Raw genomic sequence first — 21909 nt, forward strand, 5'->3', positions numbered from 1 at the left:
TGTGAGCTGTCGGGTAGGATTTCATGGGAACCCACCCATAGATGAGAATATAAATTAACCTGCAATTTTCCATTTCAGATAGAGATGGCAATAGAGAGGCAAAAGTTACAGAAACCAGTTTTAATTTATTAAAGGAAAACACCACTGTTTTTCAATATTTTACTATGTTCTTACCTCAACTTAGGCGAATTAATACATACCTATCCTTTTTCAATGCGTGCACTTTATCTTTGTACAGCGTGTTGTGACTTTGTAAGCATTTAGCCTAGCCCTATTCATTCCTTAGGATCCAAACAGGGATGAATTTAGAAGACACCAAACACGTCCATGTTTTCCCTATTTAAAGACTCTTACATGAGTAGTTACAAGAGTAAGTATGGTGCACAAAATAAAACGTGGCGAATTTTTTAAGGGAAATAAAAAATGAGAAGGTTGAATCCCTGTTTAGATCCTAAGGAATGACTGGGGCTAGACTAAATGCTTACACATTCACAACGCGCTGAAAAATGTACAATATGTGGAAAATAATGTGTTTTTTTTAAAGCAACACTATGTAGTTTCCATGTAAAAATGACTTACAGCTCCCCCATGTGGTTGAAAAGTGCAACAGTGCCTGGTATCAGACACTCTTCTGCAGGCAGGGGGAGGGGCGGGGCTGTGTGCTCTACCCTCCACCGCCACTTTCAGAGTGTGCTTGTAGCAGCTAGGAGGCTGCTCAGGTTGCAGCAACAGTACAATTTGTCCAGTTAAAAGTTGTTCTATCACTGAAATAATTTTAGAGACATTATTTAAAGGTAAAAAAACTACATAGTGTTGCTTTAACAAAACCACACTGACACATTGTATTATACCAGATCCACAAAATAACGTTGTTTTTAGCAATGAAATAGGTGCACTTTAAAGGTATTGCGGAGGATTTTCTTTTTCCGGATGGATCATCAAGACTATTGGTCCTCCTAGTTGTCAATCAGGAGTGTTGTGCAATTGCATTTTTTTTTTAAAGTGGAGAAGGCGGTTCTTTTCAAAAATTTGAGAAAATCCTTCGCTACACCTTTAACTTTCTGAATTTTGTTGCTATAGAAAAATGTCCATCTGATGCATACTGAAAAATCTTGGCAGAAGCAGCAGATCATCTGTGGACTTGTCGCATACTGTTTTTTGCATACTGAAGTTTTGGACATAGGCTACCTCATTTTGCATACTACAAGGGTTTTAACATTTGTGAAGGACCCCATACCTGAATTATATATCCATTTATATATATATTTTATGTGTAACTAAACTGTGTTAGATAAATAGCAAGTGTTTTATTATAAAGGAAACATATTGTTTATGTTTATAGTAAATGTTGGCTATGCTTGGAGTTATGTTGCATAATCTCATAATAGTTTTGTTTTGTATTTTCTCCTAAATTTCCGGGGACCCCTTAGAACCCCTGGCCTGCATTAATTTTAGTGGACTGTGTCTTTAATGAAACTCCACTGCCCGCCCACTACAGTACAAGGTTCAGCCCTCACTGTCCCCATAGGCGTGGCTATGTTGTCAGGAACCGCCCCTTTCTAACAAAACAGCGTTGTGCTGCTTCTCAAAGGCGGTTATTGCATATATTCTCCGTACTGAAATCCGGACTCAAAGGTAATTTTATTCATTTTTCCCATTACCATCCGTCAGTTCGATAAAGAATGCGTTGCGTTTGCAAAGTAGATCATAGTTAGCATACCAACTGTACATTTACCCGCAATACAGTCTTTAGCCGGGCCAACCGCACAGCATTATTATTCTCATCGGTAGAGAAGGCTGTTCGCGTCCTGCTGAGGTCAGTCAGTCAGGGTTTTTTCATATTTTCATCCTAGATATACACAACATTTATGTTGGCCATGACAAAAACCTCCATACTTTGAAATTACTGCATGGGGATCTGCGATATGTGGCTCGCGCTAGCCAGCAGCCGTGCACGCGGCCAGAAAATATGTCTAACGTTCATATGAATGAAAGCCCACGCAGCGTTAAAACGTATATTTTACCTGGCTAAAGTCATAGGGTCTGGTTAACACAGACGAGTGTTTTGCTGTTGTACAAATGATCTGTAATGGTTACAATCTGTAGGCCAGATAGGTGGGTCTCTCTCTTTGTCTCGCGCTTGACCACCAAAGCACGAGCCAGTGCATGCAACTTTCAGCCAGCTGTTGGTTTGCCAGACACTTTAATTTCCAACTGTTGTCCTCATGCCACCAGAAAAGCACTTGCCAAAGGCCACAGTTTGAATGTAGTACGGCTTAAACTGTCCCAGTTGACATGTTTATCAGTATTTAGAGCTAAACTGACATGCACCATTGGGGTACAATCTCATGTTTTGATTTCTGAGATAAAATGTGAGATGGACATGGCATAAAGTACACAGTAGTGGCTAAAAGTGATGTCCAGAGAGGAAATTTTTGGCACAGCATTTATTTATAAAATCCCCTCAGATTCAATTAAACTATGAGGCGAGTACAACAAGAAGAAAACACTAAACTTGGTTAAGATTTATTTGGCCAAAGCTACAGTGTATCAGGGGTTAATAGTGTATTATGGGATTTATTCTAGTATGCAAAAATGCATATAAAAACAAAAAGCAATTTTTTAAACTAGGGTTTTCAAAAGATTAATCGTATTCAAAAATAAAATTTTGTGTATTTATTTTTTGTATAAATAAATACACACACATCCATGCATGCATTTAGGAAACATTTACACATATAAATATATTTATTAAGATTTTGTTTTTATACTATATATACACACGTATATATAAATAAAAAAAACTATACATAAATTAAAAAATTCTTAAATTTATACATGTATGTGTGCATTTACATTTACATAATAATTACACACACAAATATATTATGCAAACACAAACTTTAATTTAGCATGCGATTAATCGCGATTAATTTTTTGACAGCCCTAACACAACAAATACATGCAAAGCTACATAATTCAAACTAAATTTTTAATAATCTTTGATAATAAGAGAGACTAAAGTGCAAAGTTGGACATCACTTTTGACCACTGCTGTATGCTTAAACTTTAAAGAAAATTAGGATTTGCTTTTGATGTTTTTGGATTTTGACACTTTCAATTTCATTACTGTAATGCAAAAGTGATATGCTTTAGTTTATGTTGTACTTTTAGCCGAGTAAATCTATAGTAAAAGAGCCGTGAATGGCTATGAAGGTATTGTAAGCAATTCTAAATTAAGTAATGAAAATGTTTAGGTTAAATCTGCTTAAGTTAAATTATGATTTAAATTATGTTAAATCTTAGTGGGTTTTTACAACTCCTCATTGTAAACAGAGGTAGGGATAGTTGGGAAGGGATTGTTTGTCAATAACTACACAAAAAACACAATGCATTTTGTGTAGATGCAGAATATGACACCCCTCCTTATATATTGATTTGTTTAGTAATGCAGAATGATCCAGCACATACAGTACAGTCGTGACGATGCAAAATCATTATTGCATCCTGAACTTTTAGCTCTTAGCAGAGAAGATTTGCATTACGATTGAAATTTGCATAAGGTGGAGCAGTGGATTGCATAGCAATTCATTCTGCAGTAATGCAATCTCAAATGCGTACAGGTCCAAAGGCTCTTTTTGCCAGAGATGTTCCTGACCTGCAGTCGCATCAGCAAACCTTGTGATCACTGCTGAGCTCTTGCTTTCTAAATGACTTCTGTACATCAGCTTATGTTAAGTTCAGTTTGCCAAGCCATGTTTTCTTCTGCAGTGTTAGCCCTTTCTAAATCTTTTACAGATGGTTGTAAGTTTGTTGTTGAAATGTTTTTGGAGGAAATTACATTTGTATAACTCTTACTCTAGATGTTTTTGGGTGGTCATTGGATTTTGACATGAGCATTTTCAATCTCAACGGTTTATGAGGAGGTATTTACTGCTGATTCAATCAGACTATTGGAAAGATTGCACGGATTGAAATTGGACTAAAGTCTAAAGCAGGTCTTTAAGCATTCACCCAAACAGAGTTCAAATTACTCACCCTTATATCTTTCCAAACTGAATGTTATTTTGTTCGGCCAAAGACACAGACAAGGAATAAGAATGTTTAAGCAGATATATTGTGTAACTTACAGCACACATTATGGTCTGTTTCACACACAAAATATTGAATGGCCTAAGAAGATGTGTCTATAAGTGGGTGATTGAATAATTGAAGGCAGATTGGGTCTATGAAGTCATTATTTTTGTACGGTATTCGAATGGTTATATTTTTTATTATTTTAATAATTTGGACGTACTCATTGTCACAGATCACAAAATGTTATAGGCCATAACATTTAGATCGAGCGCCGCAGATCGGTATCGTCCGATAACGGCATTAAATGACTCGATTGGTACTTGCTAAATTTGCCGATCTCATGACCGATCTTTCTGTTTACTTTTGTCATCAAAGGGCTCAACAGAGCGACCTCATGCCTTAAAGCTACAGTAACCTAATTCATCTCTGAATAGAAACACTATTTGCTCTTGACTGAAGAACTGTTGTACTTTATATGGATGCGTGTATATTTAATTCATACAGTAAAGACTGTGAAGTGTTTAATTTTCATTACTTTTAACAGACATAAGCCTTTTTAAAGGCATATTAAATTTCTTTTTGCAGAAGAAATATTACACAACATCTGTGGTATTAAAATGTTAAAAGTTACCGTCATCAAAGAGCTTGAAGAATCCATATCCGCATTGGTATCGGCCGATCACAAAGACAACAAATCGGTAATCGGTATCAGCTGCAAAAATCCTAATCGGAGTATCCCTAATAACATTATAATATTGCTTTAAAAAGTCTTAAATGGCTGAAAATCTGGATGTCCAAATAATTCAATTCTGTTACTGTCAAACTATATGTTAAGGTAAAGTAACAGTGTTGACAGTATGTAACATACATGAATGTCAACACTGTTACTTTACCTGGTAACACTGACTAACAAAATAACAGCATGTGGGTTTACAAATACAAGATGATACAGTAAGTTCACCCAAAAAGAAAATTCAGTGTTTAAGTATATTTAGCTGTTTCTTTCTATCTCTCTAAGCCTCTCTCGCTCACTCTTTCCACACATTTGTTGTTGATCTGCATCTTTTTTTGCTTTATTGCAGAACATGGGCCAATGGGACATATGAAAGAGAATGTACTGGATGTACTGCAACACTTTTGAAGGTAAGACTGTCAGCTTTCTGAAATGTCTTTAGACAAGCCTGCAATTTTTGGCTCTGATCATTGTGAACATACTGGTGTCACCTAATTATAGTAATTTTAGCTGCTTTTGAACTGGTTTTCCCTGTTTGTCTTTTGTATATTTCTGGTGTAGTGCAGTGTGGTTCAGAAAAGGGATTTGGTGTTTCGTACATCTTCATATGAGTCACCTAAAACTCTAAGACAAACCAAAATGTAATTTGTTATTGACTCTGTTTACTATTGTAATCTGCATCTCTGCCAAATCTTTGAAATCTCAAAAATTCCACAAAAACAAATTACAGCCTACAGCTCTGAAACAGCTTGAGTAAAAATGCCAGGATTGTAAATGCTGTGCAAACTATTTATGTAATTTGTTGGAAAGCATATTTCATCATAATATTTACAAGGGGAATTTTTTTCTTTTGGTGAATTGTTTCAAGGAACTACAGGCTGTATGTGATCCTGGACCACAAAACATAATCTGAGGGTGCAAAGAAATCAAAATATTGAGAAAAACGCCTTTAAAGTTGTCCAAATGAAGTCATTTGCAACTGCATCCATTTACAAAAATAAAGTTCTGACATAGGAAATTTACAAAATATCTTCATGGAACATGATCTTTAATATCCTATGATTTTTGGCATAAAAGAAAAAACTATGTTTTTGGCTTTTGCTACAAATTCCTATGCTACTTAAGACCAGGGTCCCATTTCTTCTTGGATAATTTTAATATAAAAAATACAATACTGGTCGAACATTTTGAAACACTTGACTGAAATGTTGTTAACATTGATCTTAAAAAGCGTTTAATCTAAAGGTGTATGGTTAAATGCTTGAAATTACTTTCGTAGACAAAAATATACTTCTGCCAAACAGATTATATTCTGTTTGGCAGAATAATTTAATATATTATAAAATTATAATTTATAAATGACTTGGACTGAATATTGAAGATAAAGCAGCCAATAAGAGCCCAGAATAAATGTGAAGTCCTTCGATATTCTTTCAAATTCATCCTAAAGTGAAACTTCAAGAAGCTTCTTCATAAAATAGGCATAGGGTGACTGCACTTCAGATGATAAAATACAACAGTTTTTTTAATATATTTTTGGATGCTTTTAGTCACATCATAATTCCCACAGTTACATTTGTGTTATGCCATAGTTTGAATGACTTTATTATTATTCTAATGTGAAAAATATAAATAAAGAACGAGTGAGTGTTTCAAAACTTTTGACGGTAGTGTAAGTCATTGCCTTTGTATTTTTAATTAAGTAAATTTAAGTGAATAATCATGATAATGCTAGCCTGACGTTGATTACGTTACTGTTGATCATCTGTCCATCATCGTATAAAGCCCGCCCTGACAGTTTGATTCGTCCGAATATTTTTTGTACGAGCATAGTAGCGCCACAACAGAGAGACTCCAGATCGAACTTCCGGTCCTGAAATGTTGTGTTCGGGGCTAAGTTTGTCTGGCACTCAGGCTATAATAATGCAAAAAAATCATTCATGAATCATGGATGCATTTAGTGAATAGTGTTGTAAAAAGATGTTTTGTTGTCCATAAGGTTTGCCATTTTAATAAATTGGTTTTATCATCCTCCAACAAGGTTTGATTCTTGTTGTTGCTCTAAATGATTTTATGATCAAATTATTATCAAAAATGAAATCTTGTCTGTGCTTTTTTTCACTTTGTGCAGTTGCTAAGTAAACTACAGAGCAGTTTCAGGATGGATGCTTGCGGCATATTGCCCGTGCTGAAGAAGAAGCTGGCTTTCCTGTCAGGTAAACATTTTAAAAATACAAGGCAGAAGGTGGCAGAACTTGTTTTTATTTTGAATGCATAATGGAAACTGTTAAGTGAAATTGGTAGGAAAGTGCTTCGTTGCATGTCAGACAATGTTGGGATGGGAAATGTGCTTGCTGCAGGCCTGTCTCTTCAATGATGCAGGTTCTGAATGTGATGCGAAGACTTATTTGCACTTCATATCCAAGTGTAATCTATAGCAGTGAACCAGAAATAAGCAATAATGCAAAGGATAGAGCTGACTCATTGTTTGAAATGCTTCACTTGCTTTCATGTTTGTGATAAATATTGAAAACATACTTTAAGCGTGACCTCTTCACTTATCTTTATTGTAATCTTTGTTGTAACTTGGTTAAAATCTGTTATGTCCATGTTAAGTTACTTTGGAGAATTGTTTCTAAACATATGTTATAAATGTTAGAAATGTATTGCTGAAACACGTTACAAAGACTGTGAATTATGTAGAAGCGAATTGTGGAGTTACACCGTTAAATAGTTTTCAACATATATGTGTTTTGAATTATTTGGGTGTGGCTAAAATGGTGGCTCAATGATGCACTGGAGCCACCGAGCATGGCACCGCCCCTTTCAGGTTGTAACTGTATTTGAAAGTTGAGAGAGACGGTAGCTTTCTTGTGAGTGGGCGTGGTTTCAGTGCTGACAGTGGACACGCCCCCAGCGATTAAGAGCAGAGAATCCTGCCTGTTTTTCCAAGATTTTGATAAATGATTCATATATAATATCACATTTTTATAGACTATCTCATCGGATGCACGTGCAGTGACACGCGTCTGGTCCAAACTTTACTTCCTTTTTTTTTTAATGTTTTGACGAGTTGCTAAACTGAAATCTTAAACAAATAAAAAAATCGTCAAAAATAACAAATGTTTTGGTTTACTAGGTAATCTACGTGTAGTTTATTTAGCCTGTTATATAAATAAACTACTTTAAACGGATTTTGTTGTTATTTATTCTTAGCAGAGTTTACCAGAAGTAGCGTGTGGACCACGAAAGCCGCTTGTTTATGTTGTTACTGCTAAAACCGTCTATATATGACTCAAACACACCGTCTATTTCAATTTATCATTACTCTGATAGCTCTGATTCAGTGATTTTGTTTGAATCATCACTTAACAATGTGTTACTATAAAACATTGTTTGTCCTTGGGTGTGCTGTGCCTCAACATATTTTTCTGAAGGTTTCTGCGTTAAATAAACAAAAGCTTCTAGACGAGGAGATATTTTACTGCTTGGTGTCCTTGAAACTAAATATGTTTCCATGCAGTAGCTCTTGTAGGCTGAATTAATTGCATGTTACCAAATCTGAAGACTCTTCTCCTCCTTGGAGAAACAGCATTTATTCAGTAATGGAGTGTTTTTATCAGTCTTTTTTTTTTTTAAACGTTGCTGTTTTTCCATGTCTACAACACACGTCTCACTGTATTTTCTGGTTATATTATACTTTGCTCTTTCGGATTTTCTAGGAGGCAAAGACAGACGCAGCGGTTTGATTCTTACCATCCCACTATGTACAGAACAGACCAGTATGGAGGAGTTAAGCACCACTCTGGATTACCTGCTATGTATTCCCAGGTAAAAATAAAAACAAATGTCTCTGTCCATTGCAAGTGTTGTATATCGGATGTCAGTCAAAGCAAGAAGATCAGAAATTGAACATGATTCTGATTTATTCAATTGATATTGGAGCAGTATTCACGTGTGAGACAAATTCTTGGTCATGCTTTTATTGGTTTCTCCAGACCTTTGAAGTTCTTGTAGGCACGTGCGTTTTTCCCCCCTCCCATGCATTTCTGTACTCACACTTAACTTCATGATCTGGACCCGAATGCTTACGTCATTATTATGCGATTGTTTTATGCGAAAAATGTGCGCTCTTTTCAGAGTCAGCAAGGTGTAATTCATTGTAAATATTAGATTGTAGATTATAAGGTATGTTTCATACTGCGGTGTGTGCAGACTGATTGTTGTATGACATTAATGCTTTAAAGGGGACATGTCACAATAATTTTTTAAGATGTCAAATAAATATTTGGTGTCCCCAGAGCACATATGTGAAGTTTTAGCTCAAAATACCATATAGATAATTAATTATAGCTTTTAAAATTGTTTAGGTGTGCACTTTGTAGGTATGTGCAAAAATGTGCCGTTTTGGGTGTGTCCTTTAAAATGCAAATGAGCGGATGAAGTGCAAACAATGATCACAATGATGGTGGTTTGTTGCAATTGAAACTCAATTGTGCTGTGAATTATTTTCTCTATGCACTAAATGGCAGTGCTGTGGTTGGATAGTGCAGATTAAGGGGCGGTATTATTATAATAAGGTCTCCTTATGACATCATAAGGAGAGCCAAATTTCAATGATCTAATTTTTCACGTGCTTGCAGAGAATGGTTTACCAAAACTAAGTTACTGGGTTGATCTTTCTCACATTTTCTAGGTTGATAGAAGCACTGGGAACCAAATTATAGCATCTAAACATGGAAAAAGTCAGATTTTCATGCCATGGTCCCTTTCTCTTGCGGTATAATTATAAACCGATCGGTCTGTACAGCGTCATATGAAGTGGAGCACAGCTATTATTTGGGGTCATTTGGGACACGGTGACACCCGGCTGCACGTAATCGTATGCAAAATGCCCTAAGGCCTTAAACATGTTGTGTGGTTCTTGCTGGGTTTGCCATATTGTATTTGTATTGAACAATATTCATTCCCATCCATGCATGCTTTATGGATCATAATGTGTTGGCTGTATTTTTATTGGTTGAGTCTGATTCACAGCCATTCAATGATGAAATGTGAAATGTTGATTAAAAACTCACAGCTGGCACTTGCACGGTCTTAAAAAAATGTGCAACTCCTACTGAAAGTGAATGACTTAAATCACCGTCAGCATGAACACAACCTAACAGTGCTTATACCCAGGGCTCCTGTAGTTCATTGCTTGGATCTGAGTGTATAATTAGAGGAATAGTTTGCCCAAAAAATGAAATCCACCATTACTTTAGGTTAAGACGTTGTGGGTTTCATTTTTGGATAAACTGTTTCTTTAACATATAATCATAGTTTGGCTGCAGGGGCTAATTGAGTTTTGACTGACGTTAACATCTAACATCGAAGGCGCACATGGCCCCTGGCATTAACACAGTGACTGGGTGTCTCGTCTGTTGTTTTGTACTATTTTCATAGTGACATGCACCAAATTACTTTCTACTGACATTTTACAGGGTGGGTTGGCCGTTCATTTGCCTCCAGAAATGAAAAGAACAGTTGTTTAGAGCCCTTTAAAAAAAAAAACTAAAATAGAAAGCCTATGATTGAATACATGCTTTTTTGGGATCTCTGAGTCACCCTGAAAACTTTTCTTTGAAACCTTCCCTGTTTATGCGTTTCAAAATGCCCTCACAGATCAAACACATTAGTCTGTTTAACACAGCTTTGATAACTGATTTGTTTTATCTGGATCGCCAGCGTGCATTGGCCTATAACAGAGCTATGAGACTGAATAAATGTCATGTTTTCTCTTGTGTTCTCTCTCCGCAGTGAGAAATGCAAAGCTCGTGGCTTCACTGTCATTGTTGATGGCAGGAAGTCTCAGTGGAATATAGTGAAGACGGTTGTTCTGATGTTGCAGGTATGAAAACAGATGCATGGCCAATCATTTTTATTCCTTGTTTTGTTTGATTTGCCGAACCCTCGGGGATAGATGTGTGTTATGTGAGCTGTATGTTATTAACATCTGGTGCTTCATTTTCTTTCTCTAATAAATCCTGTTTATATTTAGTCACCTCAAGCACAGTACACAGTGATGTGTCCGCAATACAATAATTACTTAATCCATTAGTTAACATGAATTAGGAATTGAACTAACAATTGAAAATACATTTTACTGCATTAATTAGTCTTTGTGGCCATTTTAGTTAATACCAATACAATTGTTTATTGTTTGTTCTTGTTCATTGTGCATTAAAGGCGGGGTGCATGATTTTTTTTTAAAACACTTAGTTTTCCTAAGTGTTTTAAAAAAAAATCATGCACCCCGCCTTTAATGCACAATGAACAAGGGAGTCAGGGGGAATACCAGAACACAGTTGTAGCCAATCAGCACTAAGGGGCGTGTCTACAAACCAACATTGTTACCTGGGTTGCGTATGTGTGGGGTGGGTCCAAGAAGGTCCAGATTCTTTTGGGGTAGGGCTGTGTTTGTTAAGGTGATTTCAAATGTCAACATTGGCTTTCAGAAATCATGCACCCCGCCTTTAACTAATGTGACGTTTGATTTTAAGAATACATTATTAAATATTAAAATAAATATTAAGGGGTTGTTTCCCGGATAGAGATTAGTTTAACCAGGACTAGTTTAATTTGGAATTTTAACAAGTTTTAGCAAATATTCCTTACTAATAACATTACTTGTGTGCATTTTTAGGCAAATCAAAGGGCACTGATGTATTTTAACATATGTCAGTTTGGACATTTATTTTAGTCTATGACTAGTCTAATCCCTGTCTGGGAAACCGTCCCTATGATTAACAAATGCTCAAGGCACGTTGTTCATTGTTAGTTCATGTTAATTAAGGTAGTTAACTAGTGTTAAGAAATAGAATCTACACTTATTTTCAACTCAGCGTTGGGTCAAAAAGGGATGGGCCCAGCCCCTTGAGTTGTTATTTTACCTACCGTATGTTGGGTTGTTTCAACACACAATGCTAAGTGTTTAACGTATTGTTGTGTCAAATATAAAAAAATTTTGGGTTAATTTAAACCAATGGCTGGGCTTCTCACTTTTTACCCAAAAATATCCCAGCATTTTTTTTTAAGTTTCACAGAAATGTCAGAAATATGCAATGTCTATGCAGCTTGTTTATGTTGGTGACCTTCCCTGGATTTGTAAAGCACATATAGATATTGTTTTAAAGTGAATTTCTTTAAGCTTTGTTCATTTAAATAGATGCTCACTATGCTTTATCTTTCTCTGTTTATGGGATTTGCTGCTTATACGGCAAGCAGTTGGTTTAGTATTTTTTCTTTTTACATTGTGACTTCTGCTGCTCTCCGTCAAAGTCCTATTAAGGCAAGCCAGCCAGTTCAGTTCTTGGCAACATCCTCAGCAGCTGTGTTTTTTTTTTACCTAGACAGTAGCAATAAAATTTTATGGTGTTGTATCATAAATTTGGATGATTTATCTGAAATCACACCAAGTAAATTTTTTCAAACTGGTCCAACCAGTTTGAGCTGTAGAGTTAAAGAAAAACTGGTAATGCCCTTATTATAAAGGTATTAACCGATGGGTAAAAATCCCATTCCTACATCTGTAATAAAATGCCATAATTTTGACGGTCAACTTCGATTTTGCCATTTTCTTATACATCATGGGTCTTCAACAGGCGGTCTTGGGCCCCTTGGGGGGGTCCATGGTGGTCCACCAAATATTGTTTGAATTAGGGCTATCACAATTATGAAATTTGGCTGACGATTAATTGTCTAGTAAATTGTGACGGTTATAACTATCAATTGCCTGTTTTAGGGCTTTTAGGACATTTAATAATCATAAATTTTTTGTTTGTTCATGAAATAATTTTTTACACATTGTTGTAGTTATTTAAATAAAATATATAAAAGGTTTACCTGGCAGTAAATATTAATATACATAATCCTTATTTAAAAGTATTTATTTAATAAAGAAATCTTTCAAAAACTGAAAATTCTTCATAAGAAATAAACACAATAAAATGTCTGAAAAATAAATGAAAATACTCGGGTAATATTAGTATTAGTATAGTATAGTACATATTAGCACATGTCCGTAGTGGCTGCAAAAAAATCAATTCCTTACAGATCCTCAAGAATAGCATCCTTCACTTCCCTAAATTTGGATTTGCTGTTTTGGAAATGTATATTTTGCCTGGCAGTTCATATTGCTTATCAGAGTTTTGCAGCATTTCTTTAAATGCTGTTTTTTTCCACTGTATTGAATGGCTTTGCAATGTTTCGCATTACAGTGTCAATTAAGGAGCGTCATAAGATACAGTCTTGTTTATACAGGTGCTGCAGTTCCCCCTTTTGTTTTTAGTAGGGATGCACCGAATCCAGATTTTTTGGGTTCGGCCGAAACCGAATACCGAATCCTACTCGCATCCTTATTCCATTACAGGGCTCACAAAATTTCAAAATCCCTAGTAGCCCTTCGGGCAGGCACTCTTCAGTTTTTGGTAGCCCGAAATTTTGCCAATACAAAGCCAATAGGGCCTCTAACCACAATGTTTAATCTGCTATTCTTGTTGTTGTTTTGATGCTGTTGGTTTTTTAACAAACAAAAAAAACTGGATTTCCATGTAAACCATTTTGGTTTCCATGTAAAAATTTCCTGCTCACACCAGATATACCTACCATTTAAAAGTGGTTCAGTGGGTCACAAAACTCACAGTTTGGATCATCCAGTTAGAGATTGGATCATTTTTTCCATCAGAAAAACGGGCTACTGTCGCTTTAAGAGCGATTCTGCACAGAGTCTCTTCGCTGCCCGTACAATCTATATCACTTTAAAGCTTGCTGCGAGAGATTTAATTACGTGAGGATAGTAATGACTGACAGGACGAAGTTGGAGGATTTGGGATTTCCACCGACTGCGGAGCGGCTGCAGATCTGCTCCGCTGCGTTACGGCTCCGCACTCCGCTGTCCGCCAGTACCCACCAGTTCCGTATTGGTTGCAGAGCGGCTGCGTGCTGAAGTGACGAGGACATATGAGGTCTCGCAAATTCACGTGATGATCGCGCGATACCTAGTTCTGTCTTCGCCAATTATGACTTGAATTATGACGTTTTTACAAACCAGCACAGATCACAACACGAGATCTCGCGTAGAAAGAGCAGTACATCAAATCCATCCAAAATTCAAAAAATAAGAAAGCTGCTAAAACCATTTATTTATGCTCTATCTTTAATGTATTTATTATACCATATACTTTACCATTTAACTCCCCCTGTCTCTGTTCTTGTCTATTATTTGTTGTTTCTATAATAATGACTTTGTAATGTTTGTATTGCAAAGATTTAATAAAGGAAAAAACACGAGATCTCGCGAATTCAGGTATGATCACACAATAAAGTCATGGCTCCGCCCTGCGGAGCTGTCCGGCATCCGTCAAAAATAGAAGCTCTGCGTATTTGTGCCGGAGGGCTGCGGATGGCCGGAGCTGTGACGGATTCGGAGCGCAGTCAGTGGAAATACACACATTGACTTGAATGGAAACCGATTGACTCCGCCGCCGTTCCGCAGTCGGTGGAAATTGGGGGTGACAAATCAGTACGGATTGCTTCCTGTACTGCGGCTTCGCCCGATCCCGAAAGTGAAAGTAAAACTCGAGCGCGCCCTCAAACGCTATTTAAATACCTAATGCCTGAATTTCATGCACCACAATTACCCTTCCAAATCTGTGAGAAGATACATAGGCATTTAAATATATTTTTTCCTCCATATAAGTCAAGATATACGGGCAGGGCGGGGATGCATTTTGATAGCCCGACTGCAAAGCACAATGAAAACGATGCGGTGCGATGCGTTAGTTTATCCAGGTGCATCCACGAAAGGTGAAACGCCCCTAAAGGGCGATTTATAGTCGTGCGTAGGTCCTACGGCGTAGCAGCGACGGTGTAGGTTCCGCGTCGGTTTTCATTTATACTTGTGCGTCGCCATCCGCGTCGACGTGCAAACACACGCGAAACCGCTGGTTGGCAGTAATCACGTGTGTAACCACAGTAGCAGCAGAAGTCGTCACAGAAGAAGAAGCAAGTAAACCCACAAACGAAGAAGAAATAGCAACTTGTTGTGTATAATTTGAGAAGACCAGCAATGATGGAAGTAAATAAACAGCGACTTATGTTGCAGTTTGAGTTAAATCACTCCTCAACTTGGCTCATCTTTGTTTTCACCGTCTCAAACGGAAATACCTATGACGCAGTTTTTTTTACCTGACGGGAGGGGTTTTGGTGAACCAATCACAGCGCTTACGGTCCGCGTAGAGCCGACGCGCTGTTAGAAATTTTGGGAGGTGCGCATCAGGCTACCCAGAGCTACGCACAGGCTACGGATAGCCTACGCCGTAGCTACGCCGTAGGACCTACGCACGACTATAAATCACCCTTAAGGCTCACCGAAAAAAAAAAACTTATCTTCACGTCAGCACCTGATGTGTGTAATCAACGGCTGCGTGACGTCGACCAGCGTAGCGCAAGCTTAGGGTTCGGTTCGGTGGAAAAAAAATCTTAAGATTCGGCCGAACCCGAACCCCTTCAAAAAGCCCAGTATTCGGCCGAATCCTGGATTCGGTGCATCCCTAGTTTTTAGAAAGATATGCAATCATTGCGGTGATCTAAAACATTGCGATGAGGTCAAACAATCACGATGAGACAATTATTTAATCATTGTGACAGCCCTTTTAATACCTTTGGTACCATCATAACAATGTATAAATCCAGTCTTAAATTGATACATGTACTGGGGTCCTGAAAAGGGTTGAAAATCATTGTAATTTTCTCACATCTGGACTTAAAAAATGCTCGATAGTTGGGTTGAATATGGACAAAGGGTAATTTAAACCAACAGTTGGGTTTATCCATATTTTACCCTACAATGAGTTAACTTTAAACGAAACCGCTTAAAAGGCTTGTTTTAATATGAATTGCAATATTGATTTAAATTAAGTTGCAAACACTTTAGTTTGGTATAAGTTGCCAAAGTTTGTTTTATTTAGGCTTTTATTTCATTTAGCAAACGATACTAAAGAAGAGAGCATTTGTTATTCAGAGGGTCAGGAAGTGGTTATCTTCAGTCAGACTATATCACTGGTGAAGATGAGATGGTAACTTAATTCCCTGCTTGAAGTGTCCTCAGTCTGACCTGGATTTGTCAGTGAAGATAAAGTGAATTGCGGGTTTGCGGTTGACAGATAACCTCTCTGTTTCCAGTGGCCTTTCAGAAACGATTGAATTATTGAATTAAATCATTTTTACAGACTTTTCCTCATTTAAGTAACTGGGATTAAATGACACATCAGGAGTTTCTTATTATGTGCATGAATGAGAGTGTTTCCAATGATGTTTGTTCTTTGATTGTGTAAGCTGATGGGTCTGTTACCTAACTCCTTGTCTGTGGATTGGACTAATTTATAAATATACAGTAGTAGCAGAAATTGAATACATTTGTTTGTAGCATGTAACAAATTATGCCATTTAGTTAGAAAGAAAAAAATGCACAAATATGTTTCAAGCGTTTTTGTAAATTCCTTAGCCTTTAAACCTTACAAAAACGTTCACATTTACAAAACTAACAAAATTAAAGTTTGTATATTTTATATTGCAATGACATTAAGACATTTGAAATGTCTAAATACTTTTGGCCTCTGTGTATTTGTGTAGCTGACATGTATTTAGATGAGGTAAATAACTGAAATGTCTGATGTTTATTTTCTAGAATGTGATTCCAGCTGAGGTTTCTCTCGTGTGTGTAGTGAAACCTGATGAATTCTGGGATAAGAAAGTCACCCATTTCTGCTTCTGGAAGGAGAAGGACAGGCTTGGCTTTGAGGTAACTGAGATTAACTTTATTCTGATGTAATGGTGATCTTTTGTTCTGGAAGACAAATGTTTATTGGGAGTATAACTACATATTGACTTACCCAATGAGCTGTTGTTGACATTACGCATATGAACTTGATCACAACTCAAAAGCATTTCATTTGTGTTTTTGGGATTGGTTGTGCTGGAAAAGAAGCTTCTTTGTTATTGGTTGGAGTTGGGTTGTGCGATGAAGTGCGATGAACAAATGTACTTGGACAAAAACAAAAATGGATGGAGTGAAAATGGTTGATTGATGAGTCAATAATTCAATTCAAATGTATTTTTCATATTGCACATCATTTCATAGCAGTTTTAAAGAAAATGCTAGAATTTTTACTCCCTATTAACATAGATTTACAGTTAGCGGTGTTAATGTGTTAGTGGTGTTAATGTGAATATAATAGAATTGACAGGTGATAATAAAGGTTATTATACGAGTAATATGTGACGGTTTTCTATGAAAATTTTGGATTTACCTTGAAAACTGTCACATATTATTCGCTGATGTTATTTGAAGTCTTTGTGGTGTTAGGGTTGGGCTTTTTTGTTTATGTTATAATACCACATAAAAGTTTTGATTACACACTTATTTTTTATTAACTTTTTCCACATTTTAAAATAATGGTAACTACGATTTTGTGAAATAACACAAAATGTAATTATGGGAATTATACTGTGACTGAAGATGCTAAAATATATTTTCATTTTCGTTAACAGACACCATAGAGTAGCAACTTTCTAAAAATTTACACCTGGCATTTCATCAACCAGCTTCTCATCCTGTAAAATAGTTCGTTTTCTAATAAATTAATTAAAATAAATTACTATTTTCAGTCTCTCCAGAAAATGCGATTATGCGAACGCATGATTTAACGCATATCAGCCAAAGTCCGCATATTTATCCGGTGGACGCATTTTTTCAAATACGCGCACTTTCGCAGCATAAATTGCAGATTTCCGTGCACAAAATATGCGGGGCTTGGATGATTTCATAATCCCTGCATTTTTGTAGCAAAAATCACATATATCTTAGCAGAAAGTTAAAAAAAGTTTACATTTAACTCACACAAGCGCAGTCATGTCCCCCGTTGTCATGGGAACGTTATGAAGTGAAGTGATTATGTGAGGTGAACATCATTGAAAAGCTGCAGTTTTTGCAAGTTCCCGCAATTTCATCCCATAAAATTGCATAAATATCCTGCATATTCCATCGCATTTTTTTAGAAAACGTCCCTCAAAATCAAGAATTTTTGCCTGTAACAATCCAACAAAAAAACTCAGTTTTTCTGGAAGGACTGTATTTTGTTGGCACAGTTTTATCTGCAATTTTTTTAAGCATAACCCTTTAGAATAAAAGATTAAGATCACGAGAGACATTTTAGTCAACTTTTGAGTGAATTAGAATTCGATATGAAGAGTTTGGTTCCAAAACGCAATAAATCCATTTTGACAAATTTCGGGAAAACGTGTTTTGTATACCAAGAAAGTGTGAAGATGAAAACGCTTCGGTTACTCACGTAACCCCGGTTCCCTGAAATAACGGGAACGAAGCATTGCGTCAGTTAGCTGACGCTATGGGGGAAACTCCTGTTTACTCCGTGACTGAAGCCTATTGGTTAACGTCTGTACAAAGTACAGACCAATGACGTTTGAACCCGCGCGCGGGAGGAACGCGTCCCTATATAAGCGCGGTTCAATCGTCAGGAGCTCATTATTATTCGACTGAAGCGCGCAGCCGAATAACACTCGCTGCGTAGACGTTTGTAGCACGGCAAGAGACGCAATGCTTCGTTCCCGTTATTTCAGGGAACCGGGGTTACGTGAGTAACCTAAGCGTTCCCTTTCAATACGGTTCACTTCGCATTGCGTCAGTTAGCTGACGCTATGGGGGAACGTAATCCCAGCACGCCGTGCATACACAACGTACTGAAGTGCCTTACCGGAGAGACACTGCGTGTGGCCCTATACCCGGCATATTCACAGCTTTAAAAGCAAATGTGTAAGCACCATATAAATTGTTGACGCGCACACGGTGGGGTTTTAAACGCACCGGGGGCACATAACATAGCACAAGACGGCGAGGTACCGAGCGCGCCGCGGCTGTGCGAGATAAGTAAATTCAGAGTCACGTTGGTGAGCTCGCTGAGCGCACCGTGGTGTACACATAAAACGCATGAGCGTGCATGATTGAGCCGAGAGAACCTGCGCTCGTAGGGCAGGGACGTCTAAGCTGTACAATCTGACAACGTAGACGGCGAAGACCAGCCGGCCGCGTAGCAGATATCAAATATAGATATAGATACCCCTGTAGACCAAGTTCATGAAGAAGCCAAACTCGCACAGAGTGGGCTCTATATAGGACATAGCTCATAGAGGGGCGTGAGCCAGTGCGATGGTTTCAACGATCCATCTAAATAACCACTGTTAGCAACAGACATACGTAGTGAGTGATCTGCGCAGCTCACAAACGGCCGATCTGACTATAATATGCGGCAGAACGGTTCGTAGCGTGGGATTATACAGATACCACAATAGTGTGAACCCAGGTGCACCCTCGAGCGCATCGGGATGCATATAGGTAGTATTATAGTGCACAGATCGGTGAGCTTTCCAAGCGCGCCGTAAATGTGTATTGACTATAAATTGCACGGGCACAGGTGAACACTTGAATACATCGTGAATGCATATAGATGAATCAGAGTGTTATAATGCACAGGCCGGCAAGATTCTCGAGCGCGCCGTCATGTGTTCTGATAATAAATTGTGCGCACACGGGTGAACTCTTCAGTGCACCGTGAATGCGTATAGATAAATCAGTGCACAGAACGCGCCGTGAATGTGTACAGATATGATTGATGAACGTAACGGTGGGCACCCAACGCACCGTGAACGTACACAGATGAACAACAATGTATGTGTCACAAAGCATAACACAGCTGTGTATACAGGTGAGCTTTCCCAAGCGCATCTTATTGTATACCAAAATGTTATAGCGTGTACATGTGAGCTTCTCTAAGCGCACAGTGGACGCATATAATTAAAAACCATATCGTGCATACAGGTGAGCTAATGGGCGCACCTTTAATGCAACAAACCTCAGTAGTGCGCGAAGCAGGGATGTCGAAGCTGTAAACTGACAACGTGGACGGCGGGGACCAGCCGGCCGTGTCACAATTGTCAATGAGAAACCTCTAAGACCATGCCCATGCTCTAAGACAAGTGAGCATAATTGTCACGGGAGGTGATAACGTCAACGATCCATAAATAGCCTGTATTGACAGGTGCTCTAGTGAGTGATCTGTGACGCAGATGAACAGCTGATCGTCTGATGTACGTCAGACGTATGTGTCATACAGGACCTTGGACAGTTCCAGAGCGCTGTGCCTCGGGCACCGTCCGCATCTGAGAAATGACAGGCTTATGAATACAGTGAATGGCCAGCCGTAAAAGCATGGTTCGCTGTTACCGCCGCCGTCCGCATCTGAGAGATGACAGGCTTGTGAATTAAATGAATGGTCAGTCGTAAAAGCGTGGTTCGCTGTTATCACGGCCACATAGATATAGGTAGGGGAAAGAGCCGCCGTGCCTCTGTAGTGAGGAGAAAAGTGTTCCACCGGCGATTCGCGGGGGGTTTTGACTTTCAAATGTCACTAGACAGAATGGATCAGACTTTGCATAAGGACGCCTCGTGAAAGGGGTCCTAGCAGCTTGTGTCAATGTGTCATAAGGCACGTAACGTAGGTCGTGTCCCACGGATGCCATCTCCGCACGCCCATCGTAATGGGTTAATATTGGTAGTTAAGCATGAGATGCGTATCACTCTGATTGAACATAGCTTATAAAGCGATGCAATGAGTTTATAAAGGAGATGACTCGTCAGCTTGTTCAGGGGGCGAGATCTCAGTCTGGTTCGGTAAATAATGAAACCACCGTAGATTGCCCGACCGCATTATCACAATAACACGGTCGAGAGTGCTGCAGTGCTAAATCATCCTCTTAATGTACCGTATTCACAGTACAAGGTGATTTATATGAGACAAACGGCGTTCCACGCGCCGAAGGCAGATTGCCGTCGTAAAGCGTGTTCAACCCACAGCAAATGCTGGGCTAGCTCGTAATGACAGCACTTCATGCAGCCGTGTGTAACTTAAGCAAGCTTCCCGGCCGTCAGCTCGGGGCGGGACCTTTGCTTAGTCAAACTGAAGTGGACTTATGAACAGAATGCCACGATATTCAGCTTTCTGAGGCTCGTTAGAGGGGTACGTGTGCCCGTCTTAAACGAGATGCCGCGCGCGTCTGACTGTGCGCGCGCTTTAAGCTTTGAAACTTATTGTGGCGGGTAGCAAGCTCACTTGAGGTTGATATTACCCTTAATATCTCCGAGTATTGGAGCAGAGGTGTGAGCGTCTTCGGATCCGCTAATATAAATCAGCTGTATGGCCGAAAAACGTCATAAACCGCTTGGCTGTAAGCCTTTGAGTGGCCGTCCGGAGAGGGCGCGATTCAAACGCTTGGAGCCCTGCAAAAGTCTGAGGCTGTCCTTCCTCTAGGAAGAGAGAATAACAGCCGTAAGACCGTGCTCGTTTGCGCCATCAGCATCGTAGCGGAGAAACTGAGGTGGGCTGCGAGCGAATTTGGCAGAAAGGTGTTAGAGACACCGTACAGTCGTGGGGTGTCAATACACAGTATATGGCCAAACCGGGGTTTTTTCGGCTAGCGTCGATAGAATTATGGACAGCGGGCCGTGTGTGCGTATTACTGATTGCTTGTCAGTAAGGCGATAAAGTGTTTAGAGACACCGTACAACCGTGGGTGTCAAAACACAGTATAGTAAGCACGGAAATTACTCTTTTTAGAGGAATTAAATACCGTTCGCCACTATAGTGAGGTCGCATAGCCGACAGTATTACACAGTATGTTTGGATAAACAGCACACAGAAAACATTTCAGGGCAGTCCAGCCGAGGCGCGACATAACCCCTTTTCTTCCAGACAGTTTCGTTCTCTGTTGATGCAGCTGTGCTGCGGAGACCAGAGCTCAGCCGTTCAGGTGCACAAGCCTCAGTAGTGACGGTGACCGAACGGCTCACGGAGCAGGGTAGTATGTCTAGGTGGTTTAATGTCAGACTGAACCCATCGCAGAGAGGAAGTCTGCCGTGAGGCCCGCGGTTTTGCCGTTTATTAAAAGGGCAGAAAAACCGGGTATATATATAAGAATGTACCAAT

At 38.7% G+C, this 21909-nt stretch overlaps 1 protein-coding gene across 2 annotated transcripts in view; it reads left to right on the forward strand.

Moving 5' to 3' along the window:
- The first annotated feature begins 1511 nt into the window (after window positions 1–1511).
- The window catches only part of sestd1 (SEC14 and spectrin domains 1), a 54362-nt gene continuing 33964 nt past the window's right edge, over window positions 1512–21909 (forward strand). Inside the window, exons 1-6 of one of the 2 annotated variants that reach the window (XM_065252217.1) lie at window positions 1512–1635; window positions 5160–5220; window positions 6942–7026; window positions 8533–8641; window positions 10610–10700; window positions 16539–16652. In XM_065252217.1, coding sequence (XP_065108289.1) covers window positions 6972–7026; window positions 8533–8641; window positions 10610–10700; window positions 16539–16652 — 369 coding nt within the window. In that variant the 5' untranslated portion in view covers window positions 1512–1635; window positions 5160–5220; window positions 6942–6971. Of the gene's footprint in view, window positions 1636–1661; window positions 1817–5159; window positions 5221–6941; window positions 7027–8532; window positions 8642–10609; window positions 10701–16538; window positions 16653–21909 lie in introns of those variants that run through there. The other variant, XM_065252218.2, reaches the window with a different exon arrangement.

The sequence above is a fragment of the Paramisgurnus dabryanus genome, chromosome 15 (assembly GCF_030506205.2).
Source record: "Paramisgurnus dabryanus chromosome 15, PD_genome_1.1, whole genome shotgun sequence".
Taxonomy (NCBI): Eukaryota; Metazoa; Chordata; class Actinopteri; order Cypriniformes; family Cobitidae; genus Paramisgurnus; species Paramisgurnus dabryanus.